Source organism: Monodelphis domestica, chromosome 1, assembly GCF_027887165.1.
Source record: "Monodelphis domestica isolate mMonDom1 chromosome 1, mMonDom1.pri, whole genome shotgun sequence".
Taxonomy (NCBI): domain Eukaryota; kingdom Metazoa; phylum Chordata; class Mammalia; order Didelphimorphia; family Didelphidae; genus Monodelphis; species Monodelphis domestica.
Window position 1 is genome coordinate 260,209,883 of NC_077227.1, and position 25,648 is coordinate 260,235,530.

General features: G+C 35.8%; 1 protein-coding gene across 3 annotated transcripts in view; it reads right to left on the reverse strand.

Moving 5' to 3' along the window:
- RGS6 (regulator of G protein signaling 6) overlaps nucleotides 1-25,648 on the reverse strand; it is a 773,101-nt gene that overhangs the window by 733,004 nt on the left and 14,449 nt on the right. For all 3 annotated transcript variants that reach the window (XM_007472890.3, XM_056810707.1, XM_007472889.3), the window contains exon 2: nucleotides 11,145-11,248. In XM_007472890.3, the coding sequence (XP_007472952.1) occupies nucleotides 11,145-11,228 (84 nt within the window). In that variant the 5' untranslated portion in view covers nucleotides 11,229-11,248. The remainder of the gene's footprint in view (nucleotides 1-11,144; nucleotides 11,249-25,648) is intronic.

Consider the following 25,648-nt stretch of genomic DNA (forward strand, 5'->3'; position numbering starts at 1 on the left):
GGTTAACACAGGATCTGGCTGCATCCAAACTGAAGGACTGAAAGGCATGGAATACAATATTCCAGAAAGCAAGGGAACTAGGTCTACAACCAAGAATAAAATACCCATCAAAACTGACTATATTCTTACAGGGGAAAGTATGGTCATTCAACACAACAGAAGAGTTCCAAGCATTCATAAATAAAAGACCAGACCTGAACAGAAAATTTGATGTCCAACCACAGAACTCAAGAGAATCATCAAAAGGTAATTTAAAAAGAGAGGGGAAAAAAACAAACAAAACAACAAAAAAAATTTTAAGAGACTCAATAAGTTAAAATGATATGTATCCCTATAAGAAAAGAGGTCATTGGTAACTCTTGAAAACTGTTGCTATCACCTGAGCAGCTAGAAGAATTACACTCAGAGGGAACAGTGACAAACTGTATAGGATGAAAGGACAAGACATAAATAGGTATATAGATATATGCATGCATAAATACATATACATGTGTATATATATATATATATATATACATGACTAGAGCTAAAAAAGAAAAGAGGTTATGACTAAAAAAATGGCAAAAGAAACAAATGGGGGTAAATTTATATGTCACAAAGAAGCTCATGGCGGGAGGGTGGAGAACATCGATACACTGGAAGGGCAAAGAGGTTGGAGATAGGAAATACTCAAATCTTACATACTTTGAAACTGACCCAAAGAGGGAAGGACAATCCAATCCATTGGGGAAGACAATAGATTTGCACCCTATAGGGGAGTAGAAGGGTAAAAAACAGGCTGGTGGAGAGGGAAGCAGTACAAGGGAGGGAGGGGGGAGATTTTAAAAAGACTACAGGGGAAAATAAGGGAGGGAATAAGAAGGGAGGGGGGTAGAAATGGAAATAAAATAAGGGGGGAAATGGGGGCACTGACTATAAACAAACATTGGTATAGAAGGAAACAGTGAAAGAAGAAAAGGCAGGACCAGGAATAGAAATCAAAATGCTGGGAAATACACAGCTAGTAATCATAACTCTGAATGTGAATGGAATGAACTCAACCATAAAATGCAAGTGAATAGCAGAGTGGATTAGAATCCAAAACCCTACCATATGCTGTCTGCAAGAAACACACATGAGGAAGGTAGAATATGCATAGGGTGAAAGTAAGAGGATGGAGCCAAATCTATTGGGCATCAAATGATAAAAAGAAGGCAGGAGTAGCAATCATGATATCGGAAAAAGCCAAAGTAAAAATAAATCTAGTTAAAAGAGATAGGGAAGGTAATTACATCCTGATAAAGGGCAGTATAGACAATGAGGAAATATCTGTACTCAATATGTATGCACCAAATGGCAGAGCATCCAAATTTTTAAAGGAGAAATTAGAGGAGCTCAAGGATGAAATATATAGAAAAACTATACTAGTGGGAGAACTGAACCTTCACCTATCCTAACTAGATAAATCAAATCAAAAAATAAATAAGAAAGAGGTTAGAGAAGCAAATGAAATCTTAGAAAACTTAGAGTTAGTAGACAAATGGAGAAAAATAAATAGGGACAAAAAGGAATACACCTTCTTTTCAGCAGCATATGATACACTCACAAAGATTGACCATGTACTAGGGCATAAAAACATTGCAAACAAGTGCAAAAGGGCAGAAATAATAAATGCAACCTTCTCAGACCACAATGCAATAAAAATAATAATTAGTAAGGGTACATGGATAGATAAATAAAAAATTAATTGGAAATTAAACAATATGATTCTCCAAAACCTGCTAGTTAAAGAAAAAATCGTAGAAAAAATTAATAACTTCATTGAAGAAAATGACAATGGTGAGACATCCTTTCAAAACCTATGGGATGCAGCCAAAGAAGTACTCAGGGGGAAATTTATATCCTTGAGTTCATATATAAACAAATTAAGAAAGGCAGAGGTCAATGAATTGGGCATGCAAATTAAAAAACTAGAAAGCAAACAAATTAAAAATCTTCAGATGAAGACTAAATTAGAGATCCTAAAAATCAAAGGAGAAATTAATGAAATTGAAAGTCAAAGAACTATTGATTTAATAAATAAGACTAGAAGCTGGTACTTTGAAAAAACAAATAAAATTGACAAAGTATTAGTCAGTCTAATTAAAAAAAGAAAAGGAAAAAACCAAATTGACAGTATCCAAGATGAAAAGGGAGACCTCACCTCTAAAGAAGAGGAAATCAAGGCAATCATTAAAAACTACTATGTTCAATTATATGGCAATCTAAGTGATATGGATGAATACTTACAAAAATATAAATTGCCTAGACTAAAAGAAGAAGAAATAAATTACCTAAACAACCCCATATCAGAAAAAGAAATTGAACAAGCCATCAAAGAACTCTCTAAGAAAAAATCCCCAGGTCCAGATGGATTCACAAATGAATTCTATCAAACATTCAGAGAACAGCTAACCCCAATACTATACAAACTATTTGACAGAATAAGCCAAGAAGGGGTTTTACCAAATTCTTTTTATGACACAAACATGGTACTGATCCCAAAGCCAGGCAGGTTAAAAACAGAGAAAGAAAACTATAGGCCAATCTCCCTAATGAATATAGATGCAAGAATCTTAAATAGGATACTAGCAAAAAGACTCCAGCAAGTCATCACAAGGGTTATCCACTGAGACCAGGTAGGATTCATACCAGGAATGCAAAGATGGTTCAATATTAGGAAAATCAGTTACATAATTGACCATATAAACAAGCAAACCGACAAAAATCACATGATTATCTCAATAGATGCAGAAAAAACCTTTGACAAAATACAACGCCCATTCCTATTGAAAACACTAGAAAGTATAGGAATAGAAGGGCCTTTCCTAAAAATAATAAACAGTATATACCTAAAACCATCAGCAAACATCATCTGCAATGGGGAAAAACTCAAAGCCTTCCCAATAAGATCAGGAGTCAAACAAGGATGCCCATTATCACCTTTATTATTTGATATTGTACTAGAAACACCAGCAGTAGCAATTAGAGAAGAAAAAGAAATTGAAGGTATTAAAATTGGCAATGAGGAGACCAAGCTGTCACTCTTTGTGGATGATAAGATGATTTACTTAAAGAATCTTAGGGAATCAACCAAAAAGCTAATCGAAATAATCAACAACTTTAGCAAAGTTGCAGGATACAAAATAAACCCACATAAGTCATCAACATTTCTATATATTTCCAACACATCTCAGCAGCAAGAATTAGAAAGAGAAATTCCATTTAAAGTCACCCAAGACAATATAAAATACTAAGGAATCTATCTGCCAAGACAAACACAGGAACTCTATGAACACAACTACAAAAAACTCTCCACACAATTAAAACTAGATCTAAACAATTGGAAAAACATTGATTGCTCATGGGTGGGACGAGCTAACATAATAAAAATGACCATCCTACCCAAACTTATCTATCTATTTAGTGCCATATCCATTGAACTACCAAAAAACTATTTTACTGAATTAGAGAAAACCATAACAAAGTTCATTTGGAAGAATAAAGGATCAAGGATATTCAGGGAAATAATGAAAAAAAAATACAAAGGAAGGTGGCCTTGCATTCCCAGATCTCAAACTATATTACAAAGTAGCAGTCATCAAAACAATTTGGTACTGGCTAAGAGACAGAAAGGAGAATCAGTGGAATAGACTTGGGGTAAATGACCTCAGGAAGACAGTCTTTGACAAACCCAAAGACCCCAGCTTTTGGGACAAAAATCCAGTATTTGATAAAAACTGCTGGGAAAATTGGAAGACAGTGTAGGAGAGATTAGGTTTGGATCAACACCTCACACCCTACACCAAGATAAACTCAGAATGGGTGAATGACTTGAATATAAAGAAGGAAACTATAAGTAAATTAGGTGAACACAGAATAGTATACATGTCAGACCTTTGGGAAGGGAAAGATTTTAAAACCAAGAAAGACTTAGAAAGAGTCACAAAATGCAAAATAAATAATTTTGACTACATCAAATTAAAAAGTTTTTGTACGAACAAAACCAATGTAACTAAAAGTAGAAGGAAAGCAACAAATTGGGAAGCAATCTTCATAACAAAAACCTCTGACAAAGGTCTAATTACTCAAATCTATAAAAATCTAAACCAGTTGTACAAAAAATCAAGCCATTCTCCAATTGAAAAATGGGCAAGGGACATGAATAGGCAATTTTCAGTTAAAGAAATCAAGACTATTAATAAGCACATGAAAAAGTGTTCTAGATCTCTTATAATCAGAGAGATGCAAATCAAAACAACTCTGAGGTATCACCTCACACCTAGCAGATTGTTCAACATGACAGCAAAGGAAAGTAATGAATGCTGGAGTGGATGTGGCAAAGTAGGGACATTAATGCATTGCTGGTGGAGTTGCGAATTGATCCAACCATTCTGGAGGGCAATTTGGAACTATGCCCAAAGGGCGATAAAAGACTGCCCTTTGATCCAGCCATAGCACTACTGGGTTTGTACCCCAAAGAGATAATAAGGAAAAAGACTTGTACAAGAATATTCATAGCTGCACTCTTTGTGGTGGCCAAAAATTGGAAAACGAGGGGATCCCCTTCAATTGGAGAATGGCTGAACAAATTGTGGTATATGTTGGTGATGGAATACTATTGTGCTAAAAGGAATAATAAAGTGGAGGAATTCCATGGAGACTGGAACAACCTCCAGGAAGTGATGCAGAGTGAGAGGAGCAGAACCAGGAGAACATTGTACACAGAGACTGATACTCTGTGGTACAAGAGAACGTAATGTACTTCTCCAGTAATGGCTTTACAATGTCCCTGAACAATCTGCAGCGATCTACGAGGAAAAAAAAAAACTATCCTCAAGCAGAGGACAAACTGAGGGAGTAAAAACACTGAGGATAAGCAACTGCTTGACTACAGAGATTTAGGGGACATGTTTGAGGAGAGACGGGAAATGAGGCCCTAATTCAAATGGGTTCAGAGCAAGGACACATGTGATACCCAGAAGAATCGCGCTTCGGCTAGGGAAGGGGTGGCGGGGGGTTGGGAGGGAGGAAAAGAAAACGATCTGTTTCCAATGAACAATGTATGAAAATGACCAAATAAAATAATGTTTTAAAAATCAAAAAAAAAGATAAAGTACTGCTATAAGTTCCATTGTAATGAAAATTCATTTTGGTTTTCTTAATAAATCATTGTTGTTTAAAAAAAGAAAAAGAGGGGGCAGCTGGGTAGCTCAGTGGATTGAGAACCAGTCCTAGAGACGGGAGGTCCTAGGTTCAAATCTGGCCTCAGACACTTCCCAGCTGTGTGACCCTGGGCAAGTCACTTGACCCCCATTGCCTACCCTTACCACTCTTCTGCCTTGGAGCCAATACACACAGTATTGACTCCAAGACGGAAGGTAAGGGTTTAAAAAAAAAAGAAAAGAAAAAGAATACCTCATCTTATTTACCAGCTGCAAAAATACATCAGGTCATAGGAAGGAGGGGGCTCCAGTGTTATGGGTTGATCAGACTGATGGGGTAACTCCGTTTATGAACAGAGCAGAGTCTTTGCCATTTAAAACCTTGGACCTCCATGAACCATTGAGAGATTCAAAGAAACAGACCCCCTACTTCTATTGTGGGATGGGTACCTGAGAATTCCTGAGGTAGGAACTTGTATCTCTTTCATAGAATCCTTTATTTCTACTGGTGTTCACTGTCCTTACTCCCTATCTGGTTTCTTCTTTCCTTATCTATCATGAAGATCTAAGTATTCCCTGGATCTGGGCCCATCCCATGCTTATTCTTCTTTCCTAGACATGCCATGGTTCTCACAATTCTGGGTTTCTACCCAGTATCCACAAACCACCATTACTCATAGTTTCAGCATGACCTGAGCAAAATATAAACCTGAATATTGTTCTGCATATAGCAACTATTTTTCAGTATTTCTTTTTTTTTAACATTTACCTTCCATCTTGGAATCAATACCAAGTATTGGTTCAAAGGCAGAAGGACTAGGCTATAGGAGTTAAGTGACTTCCCCAGGATCACACATCTAGGAAGTATTTTAGACCAGATTTGAACCCAGGAGCTCCCATCTCTAGGTCTGGCTTTCTATCCAGAGAGCCGCCTAGCTGTCCCTGTTTTTTAATATTTCAAGGAATATCAACATGAAAGGAAGATAGCTTGTGTTATATCACTAGAGTATAAGTGCTAGACTCAAAAACAAGCAGAAAAAAAATTGTGAAAGGAAATGAGAGGAAAGCCAACAATAACAGCATCTTTACTCAAAAGGAGACCAAGATCTTTTAAATCCTTTAATTCATCCATGCCTCAATGCAGCAACAAGAGGCTAATAAGGTTCCTTTTTAAATACTATTTCTTTCTCTTTTGTCCCACAGAAATCTTTTTACTCAGGAACCTCACTCCATGACTGGCCCCACACACATTGGAAGTATCCTCTGCCCTGGCATCTTCTCCTTCTCATTGGCTGGTTCCTTCCAGAATGTCCTTTTTAAGGAAGAGGTCCAGGCTAGCTATATCTCCAGGCAATATTTCTGTACCCAGGTAACTTCATCTCTTCCCCTCCTCACCAACTTCCACATAAGGGCAGAGACTCTTTCTGTTTGCATTTTTTCTTCCTAGGACTTAGCACAATGCCTGGCACAGAGTTCTTAATAAATGCTTGTTGACTTGATTTATTTTGATTGATTGTGTCCATCTGGAGGATGTACAATTACTATTGGGAAGCAATAACTATTTGGACAAAATTCTCAAATGGCATAATGGGCCAAAGTAAAAATTAGAATATCTCAGGAAATGAGGAATTTTAACTTTTTTATAGTTGAATATAATTTTATAAAAACAAAATATTATCTCTTCCAACATCTATGTATTAGATATAAGTTTTCCAATGTATGGTTTCTGTAATGTTATATTTATTGAAAAGTTCAAAGCAATTTCTCTAAAAAAATCCCTAATAGTTTCCCAATACTCCTTTAATGGTTACAAAACATGAGAAAGAAATAAGATACTAGTCTGAAGCTCTAAATATCAGAATTTTAAAATAAGAAGCAATCTAAAAGATTATTGACTTTTTCTAGGTCACACAACTAATTAGGGGCAGTATCTTGACTAGATTTCAACTTTCCTAACTCCTAGGCCAGTATTCTTTCTACCATATTATCCCACTTCCAACTAATGAATCTATTTCCTTGACACTATCCACATGACAAAATGTTTCATCTCGAGGCTGAGCCTTTTCACTGTCTGGTCTCCATGCCTCTCCCTCCACATCTCTGCTTCCTGGATTCCTTAAAAGTCCCAGCTACAATGCCATCTTCTATGAGAAACCTTTGCCAGTTCTCCTTAATCCTAGTGCCTTTCTTCTATCTCCAATTAATCCTGTTTTTCTCTTGTTTGTATACAGGTGGTTGCATATTGTCTCCCCCATTAGACATTCATCTCTTAGAGAGCATAGAAAGTCTTTTGTCCTTCTTTGAGTTCTTAGCACAGTGCCTGCCACACAGTAGGCATTTAATGAATTCTAATGACTAAAGTGCTGTTTGGGGACCAGAATTTTAAGTGGAAAGGGCTCCATTCTGTCCATAAACTAAAAAATCTCCTTTAATCTGGTCAATAAAAGAGTTGCTATTTTCTCGATTTATTCAGCATTTAATGGCCTATCTTTACTAACCTACAGTGCCAGAGATTTGTTAGAAAAACTGGCATGCTTTAATTTCCATTCTTTAAGGATATAGAACTTCATCAGGTAATTGCTTTCTTTATCCATAAAAAAATCAGTCCTTTCCCAACCTCACTAGACAGTCTTCATAAGATACAATGGCTACAGAAAATAATTATCCTGCAACCAACCTGGTGATAAGCTTTTCTGAATTCAATTTATGATGGTCTTCAGATTATAGACCTATAATCCATTCAGGAAAATCAACATCACTAGGAGCCAGGCGGCATAGTGGATAAAGCAGTAGACTTGGAGTCAGAAAGACCCGAGTTCAAAACCGACCTCAGACACTTGCCAACTGTATGACCCTGCCATTTTCTCATCTGTAAAATATGGTGAATGATAACTCACCTTTCAAAGTTGTTGTGAGGATAATATGAGAAAAAAATTTAAAGCAATTTGAATATCCTAATGTGCTAGCTTTTTTAAAAGAGGCACCTAGAGAGTGCAGTGCTTAAATTAGAAGAGCTGAGTTCACAGACAATTTTCAACTATGTGACCTGGAGCACAGTCATTTAAACTCTGACTTGGTTTGCTCAGCTGCAAAATGGGAATAATAATAGCACCAATTTCCAAAGGTTTCTCATGAGGATAAAAAAAGAGATAATATTTGTAAAACATCTTGCAAATCTTGAAACTTTCTATTATTATCGGGCTCATACTTAAAGTCTTTCTTATGTGGTTAGACCATCCATAGTTTGCAATTTTCTGCCATAACTTTCCATAAATCAATCAATAAGCATTTATTAAGTATCTACTCTATGCTAGGCACTGTGCTTGGTTAGAATATAAGGTCATTTGAAAGCCTCATCAAGGTATCATTGTAGTGTTTGAATGGAAGGACGCCATTTCTTTCCTGAAGAAAATTTTATGGAAAAAAGATAAATTTTAAATGATTTCAGAGTCTCAAGAGTATGGATAATAATAATTATTATTATTTGTTTGCCACTTTAAGGTTAGCTAAGGCACTTTATATATGCTGTCTCATTTGAACCTCAGAGCTACCCTATGAGGTAGATGCTATTATTATCATCCCCATTTTACAAATGAGGAAACTGAAGCTGAGCAAAGGTTAGGAGATTTGCCCAGGCTCACAAAGCTTGGAAGTGTCTCAGACAGTTTTAAAACTCTGGCTCCAAGTCCAACACTTTCTAGTTAACCTTTATCTGAACAAGATTCCTTCCCCCCCTCCCCCAAACAGATAATAAGGCAAATTAGGGTCAAACAGTTAATGGTGGCAAAGGTAAGATTCCAATTTTGTTGTTATTCAGTCATTTCAATTCTGTCCAACTCTTCATGATCCCATTTGAGATTTTTCTTAAGTAAAGGTAGTGGAGTAGTTTGCTATTTCCTTCTCTATCTCATTTGACAGATGAGGAAATTGAGGCAAATGCATTAAGTGATTTGCCCAGGGGCACACAGCTGGTAAGTATCTGAGAGTGTAGATTTGAATTCAGAACAAGGAATTTTCTGACTCCAGGCCCAGCATTCTATCCACTGAGCCACTGAACTACCTGCTCCAATGCAGGTCTTTAAAGAAGCATCCTTTCCTCTGTGAACTATACAATCCTATAACCCCTTCTGCTCCTGTCAAAAACACAGTTTGCCTTAACTTCATTTAACTGCAGAGATGTGGATTATTTTCAAGGAAATAAAACATATACTGTTGTAAAAGAAACACAAAGCAGTAACTGAAAATTCAATTTTGCCAGATGTGACATATTTATATCACTGGCCACCATTTTCCTAAATAATCATAATAATGATTTAAAAGAAAAAACATTAGAGATTAATACTTACAAAACAAAAGGGGGCAAATCCCTAAAAATTCAATCCTATTCACTTCCTAAGCAGATGATAAAGGATTAAAAAAATGAGTCCGACTAATATCTTCAGGAAGTTTTCTCTCTTAGTTTAACTTAATACAATAACTTAATAAAACAGAAAAATTGCATTATTTGAGTCTTACAGTGGAAGCACTCTCTTTTTATTTTTATTATGTAGCTCAATATTTCTTAACTGATTAATTGCTCACATATTCCTGAAAACGTGAAGGTATTTTTATTTTTTATATTTATTTATTTATATATTTATATATATATTTATATAAATTAAGTTAAATTCCTATAAATGTTAAGTAATTCCTTATAATACATATCTGTCAGTAGCCTTATAGGGGCATTTTATATAAGGACAGTATCAAGAATTGCAGAATTATAGGTCCTCAGTGTATTGATATTTTTCAAACTATATTTTAGGAAACCCTTATTTTTATTATTCATAAAAATTCTAATTCCATTTAATAACCTAAGAAGGGGCTTCCCAAACACAGAAGGATTCTCTAACTAGGCTTTAATCCTATCCTTCTTTAATAAGCTTAATTCTTCTATATGATATCCTCATTTATTAGCACCACAATCTTCTCTTCACCGTGATTTTTTAAGTAGTTTACTTTAAGATATGCCAGAAATATGACTATCTAGTTGAGAATAAAATGTTCTCAGGAAAAAACAAAGCAGAAAATATAGAAATATCACAACATGAATATAGAACTAAACATTTAACTGAATAATTGTTCATCTATTCCTAGTTTTTTGCAGTGAAATAAGGTAATCAATGGGTTAAATTTCAATAAGTATAAAGTAATTACCTATAATAGTTATCTACTAGTAGGTCTTTGGGGGCATTTTAGATAAATAAATACAACATTAACACCAATGAAATGATGTATCAATGTATTATCAATGTCAGGGTATTGACATTTATCAAATTGTGTTTTATAGAATCCTAATTTTTCACATGATGTATGAAAATTTCAATTCCAATAAGTCAAGAAGGGGCTACCCCAACCACAGAAGGACTCTCCAATGAGACTACCATCCTCACTTACCAACCTTTGACTCTAACTCCCATATAACAGGTCCCTATAAAGTTTTCTCTTTTCATAAGAAGAAAATAGAGGCTACAAGGACTCTGGCCATATCTGGTATCCCCACTGCTTTGTACCATTGCCTACCCATACATCCACTGCTTTAAACACAAAGTTTGGCATTTATAAATTTTAATCAATATAATTCAAATCTAAAATGTTCTGAGGCCAAATTAATTTAGAAAGTACAGTAATATTATATTCAACTTGCAGAAAGAAAGCAATAGGACACTGATCACAGCAATTAATTGAGTCTTTATATCCAAACAACAGCTGAAAGTATAACCCTTTCCAATATCTTTTGTTCCATATACTGAAATGAAAAACAACTTTCCTTTGAATTTGAGCACTTAAAAATCCACTGTTATAGGAAAATAAACATTACCTAAAACATGGAAACAACATTTTCCCAATATTCAATTCACTCTTAAACAGCCGCATACAACCCCCAACACCCACGGAGAAATTAGTACCAAAATGCCTTACTTTTCTGTAGACAATCATATTTGGGGTATTCTCTTCTGGGTCGGCAATACCCACTGTACTTTGATCACTGGTTCCCTGAGCCATTTTGAAAGTCTTCACTCACCCTAGAATGATAAATATGAAATTAACTTATGTTAAAAAAATTGAAACAAAGAACTGCATATCTTTTGACAGGTGATAAGGAAAAAATGAGATTTTCCCCAATTATTCTTTGTCAAGTTTTTAAGGAATTATAAGGCAAGGAAGAAGAAAGAGTTCAGATCTTACTAATCCAAAGCCAACATTAATTCCTATCTCTTATTAGCTTAGGTAAACCATTTAACCTTCACACATTCATAGTCTATCAGTGCAATATATATATTAGTATAATACTTGAGGGAGGAAAGACTTTGAATTAAAAACAAAATAAATCAACAAAAAAGTTTTTATTAAGTTCAAAGAACTTACATTCTAATGGGAGGTAATTTGCACATTATCTCCCCATTCTGATGCATCCTTTATTCAGCTGCTAAAGTGATCTTCGGAAAATGCAAGTCTGATTATGTCAACCCCCTACTCAAAGTCCGTAGCAAACTATAGAAAAATCTTTTTAGCTTTTGATGCCCTTCAGAAAAGCCTTGCCCCCTTCCTACCTTCCCAGCCCCCTCATACTTTACTTTCATCCACATACTTTACAAACCAACAGCACTGACCTCCTTGTGGTTCCTTGCTTGTGACACTCCATCCCTTTGTTCCTTTTCACCAGTTGCCCTCTAGGTCTGGAATGATCTTTCTTCTCACCTCCCCTCTCTTGTCTATCCTAGATTCCTTCAAGTCTCAGCTAAAAACTCACTTTTTACAAGAGACCTTTCCTGTTTTCTTTTAATGCTAGTGCTTTCTCTCTGAGAGTACCTGCAATTTAACCTGTATATATCCTATATGTACACCATAGTTTTTAGTGGTTTGCATGTCTTCCTTATTAGAATGTGAACTCTTTAAGGGGAGGAAGGAAGGAAGCATGATGAGGGATGGAAGCGGAAGAAGGAACAAATGGACTAAGGAACAAAAGAAGGAAAGACTTTAAATGCCTGCTATTGAAATCAGGAAAATTCATCTTTCTGAGTTCAACTTTCATCTCAGACAATTAGTAGCTATATGACCCTGGGCAAGTCACTTAACCTGTTGCCTTAGTTTCCACATCTGTAAAATGAGGTGAAGAAGGAAGTGGCAAACCACTCTGGTATCTTGACAAGAAAACCCCAAACAGAGGTCAGACACAACTTATAACAGGTGCAAGACACTATGCCAAACTCCATCCATTGTACCACCTAGCTGGAATCCAATGATCTTTCATTCCCCCGTCTTTAATGCTCTTCTCATGTTCTTTACCATAATTTTGTTGTATAATTGTGTCATATTCTTTCCTCTGACTAGATTTAAGCTTCAGATGGTTGTACTAATTATCTTCATATTTCCTTCAATACAGTATTTTGAATATCATAGGCACAACAAAAAACTGCTGAATGAAGGTGTGAATAAAAATAATCTCTCCTCTATAAGTTAGAGTAAAAATATTTCTAATTGCATAAAGGAGTTAAAAGTATATTCTTATTTACCTAATACAATTTTAAAATTAATACTTGGTTTCTTACATGATTACACATGTAAAATCTATCAGATTGCTCACAAAATCTCACAAATGGGGGAAAAGGAAGGAGAAAGAGAATTTGGAACTCAAAATTTAAATTAAAAGGGATGTTTAAAAAAAAATCCTTCTCTGAAAGGGATAAAATTATAATTTTATCTTTCATACTTTAATGAGAATTAATTTTTCAACTACTTAAAGTAATATATTTTATTATTATATTTAATAAGAGTTGAGAAAGAGGACTTGCTTACATTTGAAAAAGTTTTAGAAAATAAAGACATTAAAGTAGAAAATAAACCAACATTTCTGTAAAAGCCTTCTTTAGTGCCTCACTGAAAGAAAGAGATGATAATCATAAGTTCTTAAAGACTTTTCTGTTGGAGTGCAACTATGACAGATTATGCCATGGTTCAAAGGCTAAGTACAATCCTGGAAACAAATTAAATCTGCTTTTTAAGGACCAGACTGACTAAATAGAGTGTTGTTCAGTTATTTCAGTCATGTTCCACCCCATTTGGGGTTTTCTTGGCAAAGATACTGGAGTGACTTGCCATTTCCATCTCCTGCTCATTTTATAGATTAAGAAATGAAACAAACAGGATTAAGTGACTTACCCAGGATCACAGAGCTGGTGAATGTCTGAGGCCAGTTTTGAAGTGAGGAAGATGAGTCTTCTTGACTCCAGGCCTGGTACTCTACCCACTATACTACATAGCTGCCAAGTATAGAGTATATGAGCCCATCTACTAGGCAATAAATTATTTGGTCACAGTGTGAGATTTAAAATAGTGAAGCCCATAAACTGTAGTGAGTTAAAATGGTGGAAGATATAATTGTGATAGATATAAGAGAGGGTGAGTAAATTTGACCGCAGAAAATATGTTTCACTATAGTGTCTTGGTTTTTAAATCAAATATAAGGTGGTCGCCAGGGAAATATTCCCAATTATTCAGATACCCAAGTCAACTGGGTTTTATAGAGATTTTAATTAATAATATAATGAGGAATTAGAGAAAGAGAGAAAGAGTAGGAAAGGAATAATTATGAAGGGCCTCAAGCCAATATGGCCTAGACCTGAGTCTTAAGAGAGAGAATCAGTCAGTCAGTCTTTTAACACTCACCACAAGGTCTGGCTAAGCAAGGATTCTAGTGACACCAGGCCAGCATCATCTCAGCTGCTTTCACCAGCTCCCTCCTCCATCTGAATGTTTCAGAATCAGTCCTTCCTCAATCTGAATGTTTCAGAATGAGTCCTCCTCAATCTGAATGTTTCAGAATGACCTCCAGCTCTTCTCTGAGCTCTTATTTTTAAGGGCAAAATCTCCTATGTCACCTCCCCTAAGTTCTTCCATCTACCAATCACTGTAGATGTTTTCCAAAAGACAGCCCATTTTGAATTCACAGCTGAGTAGATTAATCTCTTTAGTAAGTCAGAAAAAAAATGCTACTGTGTCGACTAATTTCATTAAGAGAAAACCTCTGAGTAAGTTTTCACCTTTTAGGTCTAAGTAGTTTACAAGTTGCCCCACCTTTATAGGCACCTAGCATCCCATTGTATCAATTCCAAAAACAGGCATGGCTCAAAGAACTCCTTTCCTTTATAAGTATGGTTTTCAAGTACTTTCATTGTTTAGCAAGGAGTTTTCTGCCCTAAAGCAGTCTTAAGTAGGGGTGGAGTAGGGATACTCCCATAGCAAGGAGTTTTCACATTCAAGTAGAGTTCTCACTATCTGGTAGGGAATTATTTCAAGTAGGGAATTGGAGGATTCCTCAATGTGGAGTAAAATTTTTAACATTCATAAGTCTGTGAAATTTTAAGGTTTACAACAGAAACCTATGAAATAAGTTAAAATTCACTATGGTGCCCAGTCCTGTAATTTTCCCTTCCACTGGTATAAGTGACAGTGACCAAATGCTAGAAAAGGGGACAGTGGATACTAATAATTGCAGTTTCTTTATTTTCTGTAAACATTAATTTAGCTATTGGTAAATGTGATTCAGTGACAAATAAAAGGACATACTACCAGATGAACTAAATTTCATATGACAGCTATATGGCAATAAGTATAAGGAAGAGACCAAAAAAAGCCTAGAAACTCTTTCAGCCAGCATTCACATGATCTCTGTGCCATGATAATATTAATTTTAAACAATTGTTCTAAATCTGAAATTTATAATTATTGCAGACAGTGAACAAAATGATGGACAGAACAGACGATCCAGGTTCTAGTTTTGGTTCCTCTAAGAGCTAAGTTCAAAACTTAAGCAAATCACTTACTTTTCTACATGTAAATTTTCCTAATGAATCATCATGCATTTTTAAACCCATACCTTCTATCTTTGAATCAATAATGTGTATTGGTTCTCGGGCAGTAAAGGGATAAGGGCTAGGCAATGGGGGTTAAGTGACTTTCTCAGGTTCACATGGCTAGCAAGTATTTGGGGTCAAATTTGAATCCAGGACCTCCTGTTTCTCTAGGTCTGGCTCTCAATCCTATGAATCACCTAGCTGCCCCATCACCCTTTTTTTGTTGTTGCTTTACAATTTAAAAAATTACCTTACTCACAACTCTTTGAGATTGGAAGTACAAATATTATCATCCCCATTTTCTAGATTAAGAAGTTTGGAGAAATTAAATTACTTCTCTGACATCACATGGCTCATAAAAGAAAATACAAGATTTGGTACCAGGTTTCTCTATTTCAGGTCTAGTAATTTCCACTAAATCAGCAGTTCTGAAACCTTTCGCTCTCAGGATTCCTTTACACTCTTAAAAATTATTGAAGCTCTCAGAAAGCCTTTGTTTATGTGGCTTAATCTATTAATATTTGTCCTATTAAAAATAATACTACTAAGTTCCTAAAATATTTACTAATTCATTTTAAAATAATAAAAAACACCAACATAAATAATCTTTTGTCAGGAAGAATAACTATATTTTCACTAAAAATATTTAGTAAGAAAAAGAGCTTTGTTTTTATACATTTTTCGAGACTAATGTCTGGATTAATAGAAGACAGCTGGATTCTCAACTATGGTTCTGTATTCAGTCTATTGTTTTGGGTGAAGACCATAAAGAAAATATAGCCTTACACAGATACATCTCAAGAGAAAAGGGAGGACTATTTTACTAGACAACAATGTCTTGGTATTATTATGAAAAAAGTTTTGACCAAAGGGATATCTAGGAGCCTGGAAAACGCACTTTCTTTTTTTTAATTTGGAAATTTTTAATTAATTAATTAATTTAGAATGTTTTTCCATGGTTACAAGATTCCTGTTCTTTCCCTCTCCTCCCCCAACCTCCCTCCCATAGCTGATGAACAATTCCACTGGCTTTTACAGGTGTCATTAATCAAGACCTATTTTTATATTCTTGATATTTGCACTAGGATGATCGTTTAGAGTCATATCATATCCCCATTGAACCATGTGATCAAGCAATTGTTTTTCTTCTGTGTGTCTATTCCCACAATTTTTCCTCTGAATGTGGATGGTGTTCTTTCTTATAGGTCTCTCAGAATTGTCCTGGATCATTGCATTGCTGCTAGTAGAGAAGTTCATTACATTTGGTTGTGCCACAGTGTATCAGTCTCTGACACACTTTCAAAACAACTGTATTATCCCATTAGATGTGAAAAGAATTCCATGCCTGTAATGCTCTCTTGCCTATGCTCTAACTACTGACCTTCCTGGCTTGCTTTAAGTCCCAACTAAAAGCCCACCTATTACTGGAAGCTTTCTACAACCCTTCTTGACTACACTAACATCTCTGTTAATTATTTACTTTTTGTCCTGTATATAGTTTACATGTATTTGTTTACATATTTTCTCCTCCATTAGATTATAAGCTCCTTGAGGGCAGATTGTCTTTTGATTCTTTTTGTATCTCCAGTATTTAGCACAGTGCCTGGCACATAGAAGGTGCCTAAAAAAATGTTTATTGATTGATTGGTTGGTTGGTTTGTTAATTGGTTGATTGATTTACCCTCTCATTTTACTGATGAGGAAGTAGAAGAAGTGAAACTCTTGATCTAAAGTCACAGCAAATTAGTGGTAGATTTCAAGTTGGAACACTAAACTGCTCTCTAGCCTAAACTTAGACATATTGCCATCTTCAACTTGCTGTTCTAAAAGAAGCTACAGAAAATTAAATGCAAAACTATAATAAAGCATGAAAATTCTAATTAAGAGAAAGTGGTTCTAAAAGTTTGGGTTTAGTGAAATTAAGGTAACAGATTAGACAAATTTAAATTCAATTGTTTTTCTCTTAACAGCTTTAAAATGTACTATTTATAGAAAAGGAATAGAGTATAAACTGACTCATGTGGGAAGTTTTTCAAGTTTAGTAATACAGAATTGTAAGAATAGAATCCCACACATAAAATATACATGAGTTTTGTAAATCATCAGAGCAACAATTTTTAAAATTAAAAATAAAACACCATGGATAATGGCTATACCATACTTTAAAGCTTATGTGAAAGACATATGTGTTCAAATAAAATGATAACATTAGAATCATTTTAGCAGATTCCTGTAGGAATTCCCTCCTAAGGAAGTGCTTGTCCTAGAAGTCAGAGCAGAAGAAATCTCAGACACTTAAGTCAATCCTTCTCATTTTACAAAGGAGGAAATAGAGGCCCCCAGAGGTTTGAAACAATTTCAACAGAATTACAAAACTAGTTAATGACAGGAGCTAAGACCAAAACCTAGGACCATACTCTAATCAGGCTGGGTATACCAGAGGCCTATGCCATATGTTTCCTTTTCTGGGTCTCTTATTATCCTTAAAATCCACTCCTTCTCCCATCTCTACCTTTGGGAATTTTACTGGCTTTCAAAACCAGATCAAGCCTCCCTCCCCTTGGAAGATTTTTCTTATCCTTCAAAGAAGAAATTTTCTCCCTTTCTTCCTCTCTTATCTACTTTCATCTAGTTTGTATTATATTTTTTGCATATATATAATAAATATATATAGTACCTCCTTTATTAGACTGTAATCTACTCAAGGAGTATATGGGGTGTTCAGGGAGGACTAGTAACTCTAGTGTGAGGGCTTTCTGAGCCCTTTTGGGGACTGGTCATCCTCCTTTTCTATCTTTCACTCAACTCTCACTTGTGGCTCCATGAAGCTATAGCTTACACAGTAGCCACACTCCTGTAAAATCATCTTGGCAGGCAGGCTAAACCAGGTTGAAGGTACCCTACAAGCCTCAAATCCATTGGTGAGTTAGGGGGTTTCAAGCCTAGACCTGGGAAGATTTCCCCTGGAAGAAGGGATAGACAAAAACAATGTGTTCCAATAGCCATGAAGGGGGAAGAAATGAATACTGAAAAATACTTAGAGATTGGTTAGACATTGAAGAAACCAAAGTCATCCACTCGATCCTGAGCAATCACCCAGTCTTCACTTTTATCTTGCCAATGAATTTTGATGAATCTAGAAGACAGAGTGAGGCTAATGACTTTGCCCAACTCTGCCTCACTTAAATCCAATTGATTCATGAGTCAAAAGACATCACCAGTGATGCCATTTTGGTCCTTTTCCACTAAAAAGTATGGCAACCAACAAACCAAATGCTCAAGAGCAAAGAACAACATCCTATTTTTCTTGAATTCTTCCTCAGCAGTTGAACAGAATGCTATAGGTTCTAAATATGTTGGCTTTTTAGAAAATGAAAATGTCTCTGAGTTCTTTTGGCTTCACTCATCCATGCTACAGAATTCATTTTTGAAAAGAAGTTTGTAGTCTGAATTGGTCTGAAGACATGGTAGGAAGGTATGCCATGGGGCAGCTCGAGGGTTCAGTAGATTGAATAATGGGCCTAGGGTCAGGAAGATTCATCTTCTTGAGTTCACATCTGGACTCAGACACTTACTCTATGTGTCCCTATGAGTGACTAGTTGTGTGATCCTGGGCAAATCACTTAGCCCTGTTGGTCTCAGTTTCTTCATCTCTAAAATGAACCAGAGAAGTAAATGACAAACCATTTTAGTATCTTTGCCAAAAAAAGAAAAATCCAAATAGAGTCACAAAAAGTGGGACAAGATGGAAAAAAAAAACACAATAACATAACACCATTCCCTAATTCACTGCAATGTAAAATGTGGAATATCATCCCTTAGTCCCTTGCAATGTATCATTTGAAATACCACAAATCCTGGAAATCCCACCCCTATAATACCATTTCAAAGGAGTCTCCCATCTTACTATATAAAATCTTTTTATCATAGGACTGTTTCTGATGGGTTCCTTCCACCTTCATTCTACATTAACATTACTTGCCTTGACTTAAGTCACAATATACTTTGAGGGATCATGCCAGATCAACAATGTTAAGTACACAAAGCTATTAACTAGCTCACCTACCAGGGCTTGCTTATCACTCCTTTACATGACAGCAAACAGAAACCTCAAGGGGAAGGAAGAGAAGAATGACAGTTCAAAAGAATAGATAATTCTCACACTAAAGCAAAGTATTCCAACTTCCTCTATATACAAGATATTCATTAGCTCTATGAAAGAGTATATGCCTAAAGTTTGGTAATCACAGATTCCCTTTTCTGACATTCTAACAAGTATAATCTTAATACCACTTTAATAACTCAAAGATTTTGAAAGTAAGATGACAATAGCTCTCAAACCCCAAGAACAAATTTCCTACCACTGTTCATAGAATGTCTAATCAGAATAAAGGAACTTGCTTCCTGACAACTCTAAAGATGCCCTAGAATGTACCTTCATTTCTTTCATAGTGCATCAGGTAAATCTACTCTTCCATACCACATCATACTAAAATATCTAAGCAAACAAAACCCTTTCTGAGTTACCACAAACATTGAATAGTATCACCAAAAACTACCGCAATAAAAGCAAACAGATTTGTATGTGTAATGAGACTGGCTAAATATGCCCAGTCCTTATGAGCATTCACAGGGCACTGAGTTGATATAATCCCCTATGTAGACTCTGGAACAGGCACAGAAGTTCTGAATCTGGTTCTGGTCTGCTAACAATATGATGAAGATTTGGACCACTGATTGTCTGTGTAGCTAGAATGCGAGTACCATAAAAATGGTACTCATCAACCAGGGCCAGTTTTTCAGTCAAACTCATTCAGCCAACTATAACACATTATGATGTGAACTTAGTATGTAGAAACTATGGTAAGCCCACTCTCTCTAAGGGGACAGGGTTAGATGGAAAATTTTGTTAACTTTTTTGCTTGTATCTTCACAGTAAATATCCCTTTGGAAAATCTTTTGTTTTTGTTGAACCATTTCAGACAGATCTAACTCTTCATGACCCCATTTGAGATTTTCTAGGTAAAGATATTGGAATGGTTCACCATTTCCTTTACCACTTCATTTTAGAAATGAAAAACTGAGGCCAACAGAATTAAGCAACTTGTCCAGGGTCACACAACTATCCAATGCCTGAACTCTGTCTTAATTGGAACCAAGAGTATTAATAACTGGCAGGTAACAGTATGGGGGCCACATCAGAATAGGGGCTCCAGTTAATATTAATAGAGAAAGCCACCTCTCAGATATATACTAGAACTCTGAAGGGTGATGTTGCCTGCTACACTCTAGGAGAATCAGATCAGAGTATCACCATCTAAGATTTTTTATAAGGAAAATATTTTTGCCTCCTCCAAACTGAGGAAAAAAACTTACTAAAAGTTAATTTGCCACAGAGATAGAATGGAAAGGCTTTATCAATCAAGAGTTAAAAAATATTTATTAGGCATTTTCTAGCTACCACACCTATCAGTCAGTTATGTAATCAGTCAATAAACATTTATGAGATACCCATTATGTGTCACACAGTGAGGATACAAAGAGAGGTAAAAGATAGCCCTTGCCCTCATGGAACTCACAGATTGGTAGTGAAAACAACATGTACATAAATACAAACAAGCTCTGTTCAGAATAAATTAGAAATATAAAAAAAAGAAAAAAATCCTGCCCTCAGGGAGGAGGACATGCTCATATATATTCAACATATACCCAGAACAAAAGGAAAATAACCTTAATGGGAAAGGCAACAGTAGCTAGAAGAAATCTGGAAGACCTGAAAGAAGTGGTATTTGAATAGTCTAGAAGAAATCGAGGGATTCTAAAAAGAGGTGAGAGGAGAACACAATCCAGACATAGGGGACAGCTAGTGCAAAGAAAGGATCAGGTTGTGAATGGCTTCAAAAGCCAGAAGATTTTATATTTGATCCCACAGACAACAGGGAGCCACTGGAGTTGACTGAGTGGGTGAGTGACCTGATCAGACCTATTCATCAAGAAAATTACTTCTAGCAGCTGTGTGGAGGATAGATTAGAGTGGGAAGAGACTGGAAGCACAGAGACAACAAAGAAAGCACACATCTGGCCACCAAAGGACACACCAGATAATTTCTTATTATTGACAAAAAGCTAAGAAAACGGGATTTCAATTACGTATGAGCATTTATTGCAGCATAAAACCAGAGGAATAAAAACAAATTGGTTTGGGTCAACTGATGATATGAAACAAAAAGAATTTTCACAGGTCTCAAGACTTTCAAGGAATTCACAAGCTAAATCTAGAGTCTTATTTAATTCACAGCAATGTAATCCACTATTTGAAGGATAATGTATCTTGAAGTACCTATTTTTGGGGACAGTTGCTTCCTATCTTGCCTGGGCTAGAAATGCAGTGATCATTTATGGTCCAAATCTACTGCTGACTAGCACAGAAACTTTTGGTCTATTCTGTTTTTCATCTGAGCCAGTTTGTCCCTCCTCAGAAAGCCTAATAGTCCCTCATTCCTGGAAAAGGGAGATTGAGATGGGGAGGACTGACCATATTGTTATAAGAATTTAGTGCGTTTACCCAACTGATGTTAGCCCTCAGACCACCTGAACTCAAAAGATCCATCAACCTCAATCTCCTCAATAGCCAAGAAAACCTCCATGTCCAACCATCAAGAAATAAGGGAAACCATAAATATCCAATTCCCCCCTCATTTCATTCATATAATAGAAGCAAAGAGAGCACCCCCTAAAATGCCTTCCCCATACATTCATTCACTTCCTTTAAAGCCTCTGGACCACTATTAGTATTATATCCAAAAAGTTCAAAAGACATGTGAATTCTTGAACCAAGAAATACCAAGAAATATTGGACAATTAGTTACAATGAAAAGAAAAATAAAGTTAGTTTTTTTAATTAAATTAGACTTCATTAATTTTATATTGATGTTTACTCTTGGCTATGTTAAACTGTCAGAAATACATTCAATAAGGGGCAGCTGGGTGTCTCAGTGGATTGAGAGTCAGACCTAGAGAAGGGAGGTACTAGGTTCAAATTTGGCCTCAGATATTCCCCACCTGTGTGACTCTGGGCAAGTCACTTGACCCCCATTGCCTAGCCCTCACCACTCTTCTGCCTTGGAACCAATACACAGTATTGATTCTAAGACAGAAGGTAAAGGGAAAGAAAGAGAGAAAGAGAGAAAGAAAGAGAGAAAGAAAAAAAGAAAGAGAGAGAGAAAGAGAGAGAGAGAGAAAGAGAGGAAGGAAGGAAGGAAGGAAGGAAGGAAGGAAGGAAGGAAGGAAGGAAGGAAGGAAGGAAGGAAGGAAGGAAGGAAGGAAGGAAGGAAGGAAGGAAGGAAGGAAGGAAGGAAGGAAGGAAGGAAGGGAGGGAGGGAGGGAGGGAGGAAGGAAGGGAGGAAGGGAGGGAGGGAGGGAGGAAGGGAGGAAGGGAGGAAGGGAGGAAGGAAGGAAGGAAGGAAGGAAGGAAGGAAGGAAGGAAGGAAGGAAGGAAGGAAGGAAGGAAGGAAGGAAGGAAGGAAGGAAGGAAGGAAGGAAAATAATTGTAACTATTCATACAGAAGTATTCCATAACTCAAAGCCATACAGCAACTCCAGGAGAAGTATTTTCCTATTTAAAAAGTAGGCCTTTTGCTTCCTAGAACCACCTTGGAGGTCATTAAAGGACTTTTACAATATATTGAATGAATCAAAAATCATTTATCAACCATCTAGAGTGCACTAGGCACTGGGCAGAATAAAAGGGGGCAAAAACAAAACATTCTAATCCTTGTCATGGAAATGCATATATTCCATTGTTAGAGATTATATATATCTATATCACAAATCATATATGATATATAAGTTAGTATAATTCAAATTTATTTAATGAATAAATATATGTATAGATCATATATATATGTGCTACATATATGTATATATGTAATATGTATATGGAGTGGCAATCTTATTGAGTGTTTTGGCCTAAAGTATCAAAGGAATAATTGGGAAAGGAATGAGCATTTTAATAGCACCTACTATATGTCTACTATCTGTCAGGTACTGTGTTAAATATTTACAAACATTTTACTATTACAAAGAAATATTATTATACATATTATTAAAACAACCCTGAGAGGTAGGCACTATTTTTATACTCATTTACATCTGAGGCAACTAAGATAAAAAGAGGTTAAACTGAGAGTCATATAGCTACTAAGTATGTAAAGTTGGATTTGAACTCAGACCTCCTGATTCCAGCTATTGGTATACCACCTTGGTAACCTTAATAGTGAACAGTGCAATAGGGCAGTTAATTGGCAATAACCTTTCCAGGAACGATGGCACTACAATAGTGTTGATTTGATTATCAAGCCCAGTTATGGAGAAAAGGGAATGAAAGGGTTAGGAAAAGGATATATATAGAAAGAAACAGTGAGAAGGACCAAGTAGTTAGGGTTGAGGCAAAATGGAATGTGAGGCATAGTCAGGTCTGATGGTTTGGAGTCCACTAGATGGTTTAGACGTGTTGAATTTGTACTAACTCAATGAAGGCAGCTTGGTCCAGAGTAAATGTTCCAAAGCTGAATGGAGTACCTTTTATTAGTAAATAAATGATTTTTAATCATTCAATATATTGCAAAAGTCCTTTAATGACCTCCAAGGTTATCCTAGGAAACAAAAGGCCCACTTTTTAAATAGGAAAATAATTCTCCTGGAGTTACTGTATGGCTTTGAGTCATGGGTTACTTCTGTCTGAGTAATTAAAATTAGTCTCACCCAAAGGGCAATGGAGAGGTATATAGTCCTTGTCCAGAGGTATAATTTTAGATGAGGAGAAGTAAAGTAGTAACAAAGTAGATGACAAGATGGCCAGGATGGTTCCCCAGAAATCATTTGAAGCATGGTCTGGCATGAAGGCAATTCAACCTTCTGTCTTCCTCCTATTTAATTCTCTGTCTAGCATCCATTTGAACTGCCTCCCCCAACCCCATATAGACAATACATAAAATATATTTATATTACATACTATATAGATAGATAAGCTCTACACAATAAATTGTCAAAGTGCCTGTCATAAGTCAGGCAATAGACATTTTTGATCCACTTGGTTTGTGCTGTGTGGATGGTTAGACTAGACTCTCTTGAATACCAACAGATGTAATCAAGAAGATTCTACAACATTTTAAGGCTTGATACAATCAGCACAATGTCATCGACAAATAGAAACATTTGGAAATCTTACAATCTACAAAGTATTCCTCTTCAACTCACACTCTGCTGGATCTCCCATCACAGAGGCAAACATAAGTATATATATATATGCTTTGCCTGCTACAATAAGAATCAAAGTTCTCTTTGGTATAGTATACAGGCAATCTTGAATAATAATCTCAATGAGCAGAGGGCAACCTTTATGGCAGTATTTTGCTCTACTAAATAAAACTTTCTTAAAAATCAACAAACAAGAACAGTGGAATCTTGTATTATTTATAGCTTTCAATTGTGTGATGCTAAATCTGTGGCTTACTGTGGAATATTGTTTGTGGAACTCTTCCTATTCCTTACCAAACCTTTCATTGAAGAGATCTTCAGTACAACAGGGATGATTCTCATCAAAGTTGTATATAGATAAAAAAGTAAAAAATATGGGTCAATAATTACTGAAGTTTCCTCAAAAACCTTTTTTATGTTAATAAAGTATAATTTTTCTATCTTTGGAATCTTCCCCCTGATTTAGGAATCTAATTAATCAACTCTCTAATACCTTCATAATTATATAGTCTCCAGCATGGTTCTCTTATATGTACCCTGATCCTAAATTGGTGCTTTTACTATTTCTTTCATGCCATTTCTTCCTTTTTTAAGCATGTTCAAGACTGCAATAGTAATGTCAAAATGTAATGGCTCTACTTACTATCCTTGATGGTGAAAAGAGTTTATTATTAAAATCTTTATGGATGTTTTTTTTTTTCAGTCTTCCCTCCATTATCCACCCGAAAAGGCTCTCGGGATAACTTTACCTAGTGAGGTCTCTCACTAAACTTTCTTCTTTGGCTCAAACCCTAACATCTGAAGAATATCAGCTGACCTGATATACCCCCCCCCAAATAAAAACTCAGATACAGTGGCCTAAAAGGTATTTAGGCTTTTTTTTTTGCTCTTCTAAAGGACTAAAACAACTAGGCTTTTCTGCTGACTTATGTGCTTAATAAAGGCTAATATATAAATTATGTAAATTTATATATATAAATTAAATATATAAAAATATAATAAATAAAGGCTACACAGGGGAAGAATAATGACCTTGCCTCTTTAGCTTTCCTTTTGTTAGAATTAAATTAATTTTCATTCTAAACCTATGATGGCCTTGGGAATGTTTACACCTGGCTACCTCTAATCAGTCTATGATCTCTTCCCAGAGGTAGGATTGGAAAAGAAAGGACAATCTTAGCCTGGATACATCTTGCCTGACTTTGGTTAGCTAGCTGTATGACTGATTGTCTTTAAAAGTTGTTAGTTTGCTTTCCAAGAAGTTTTAGTTTTTAATAACCTTAGTAGCCTAGAGATGAGATGACTTCCAGG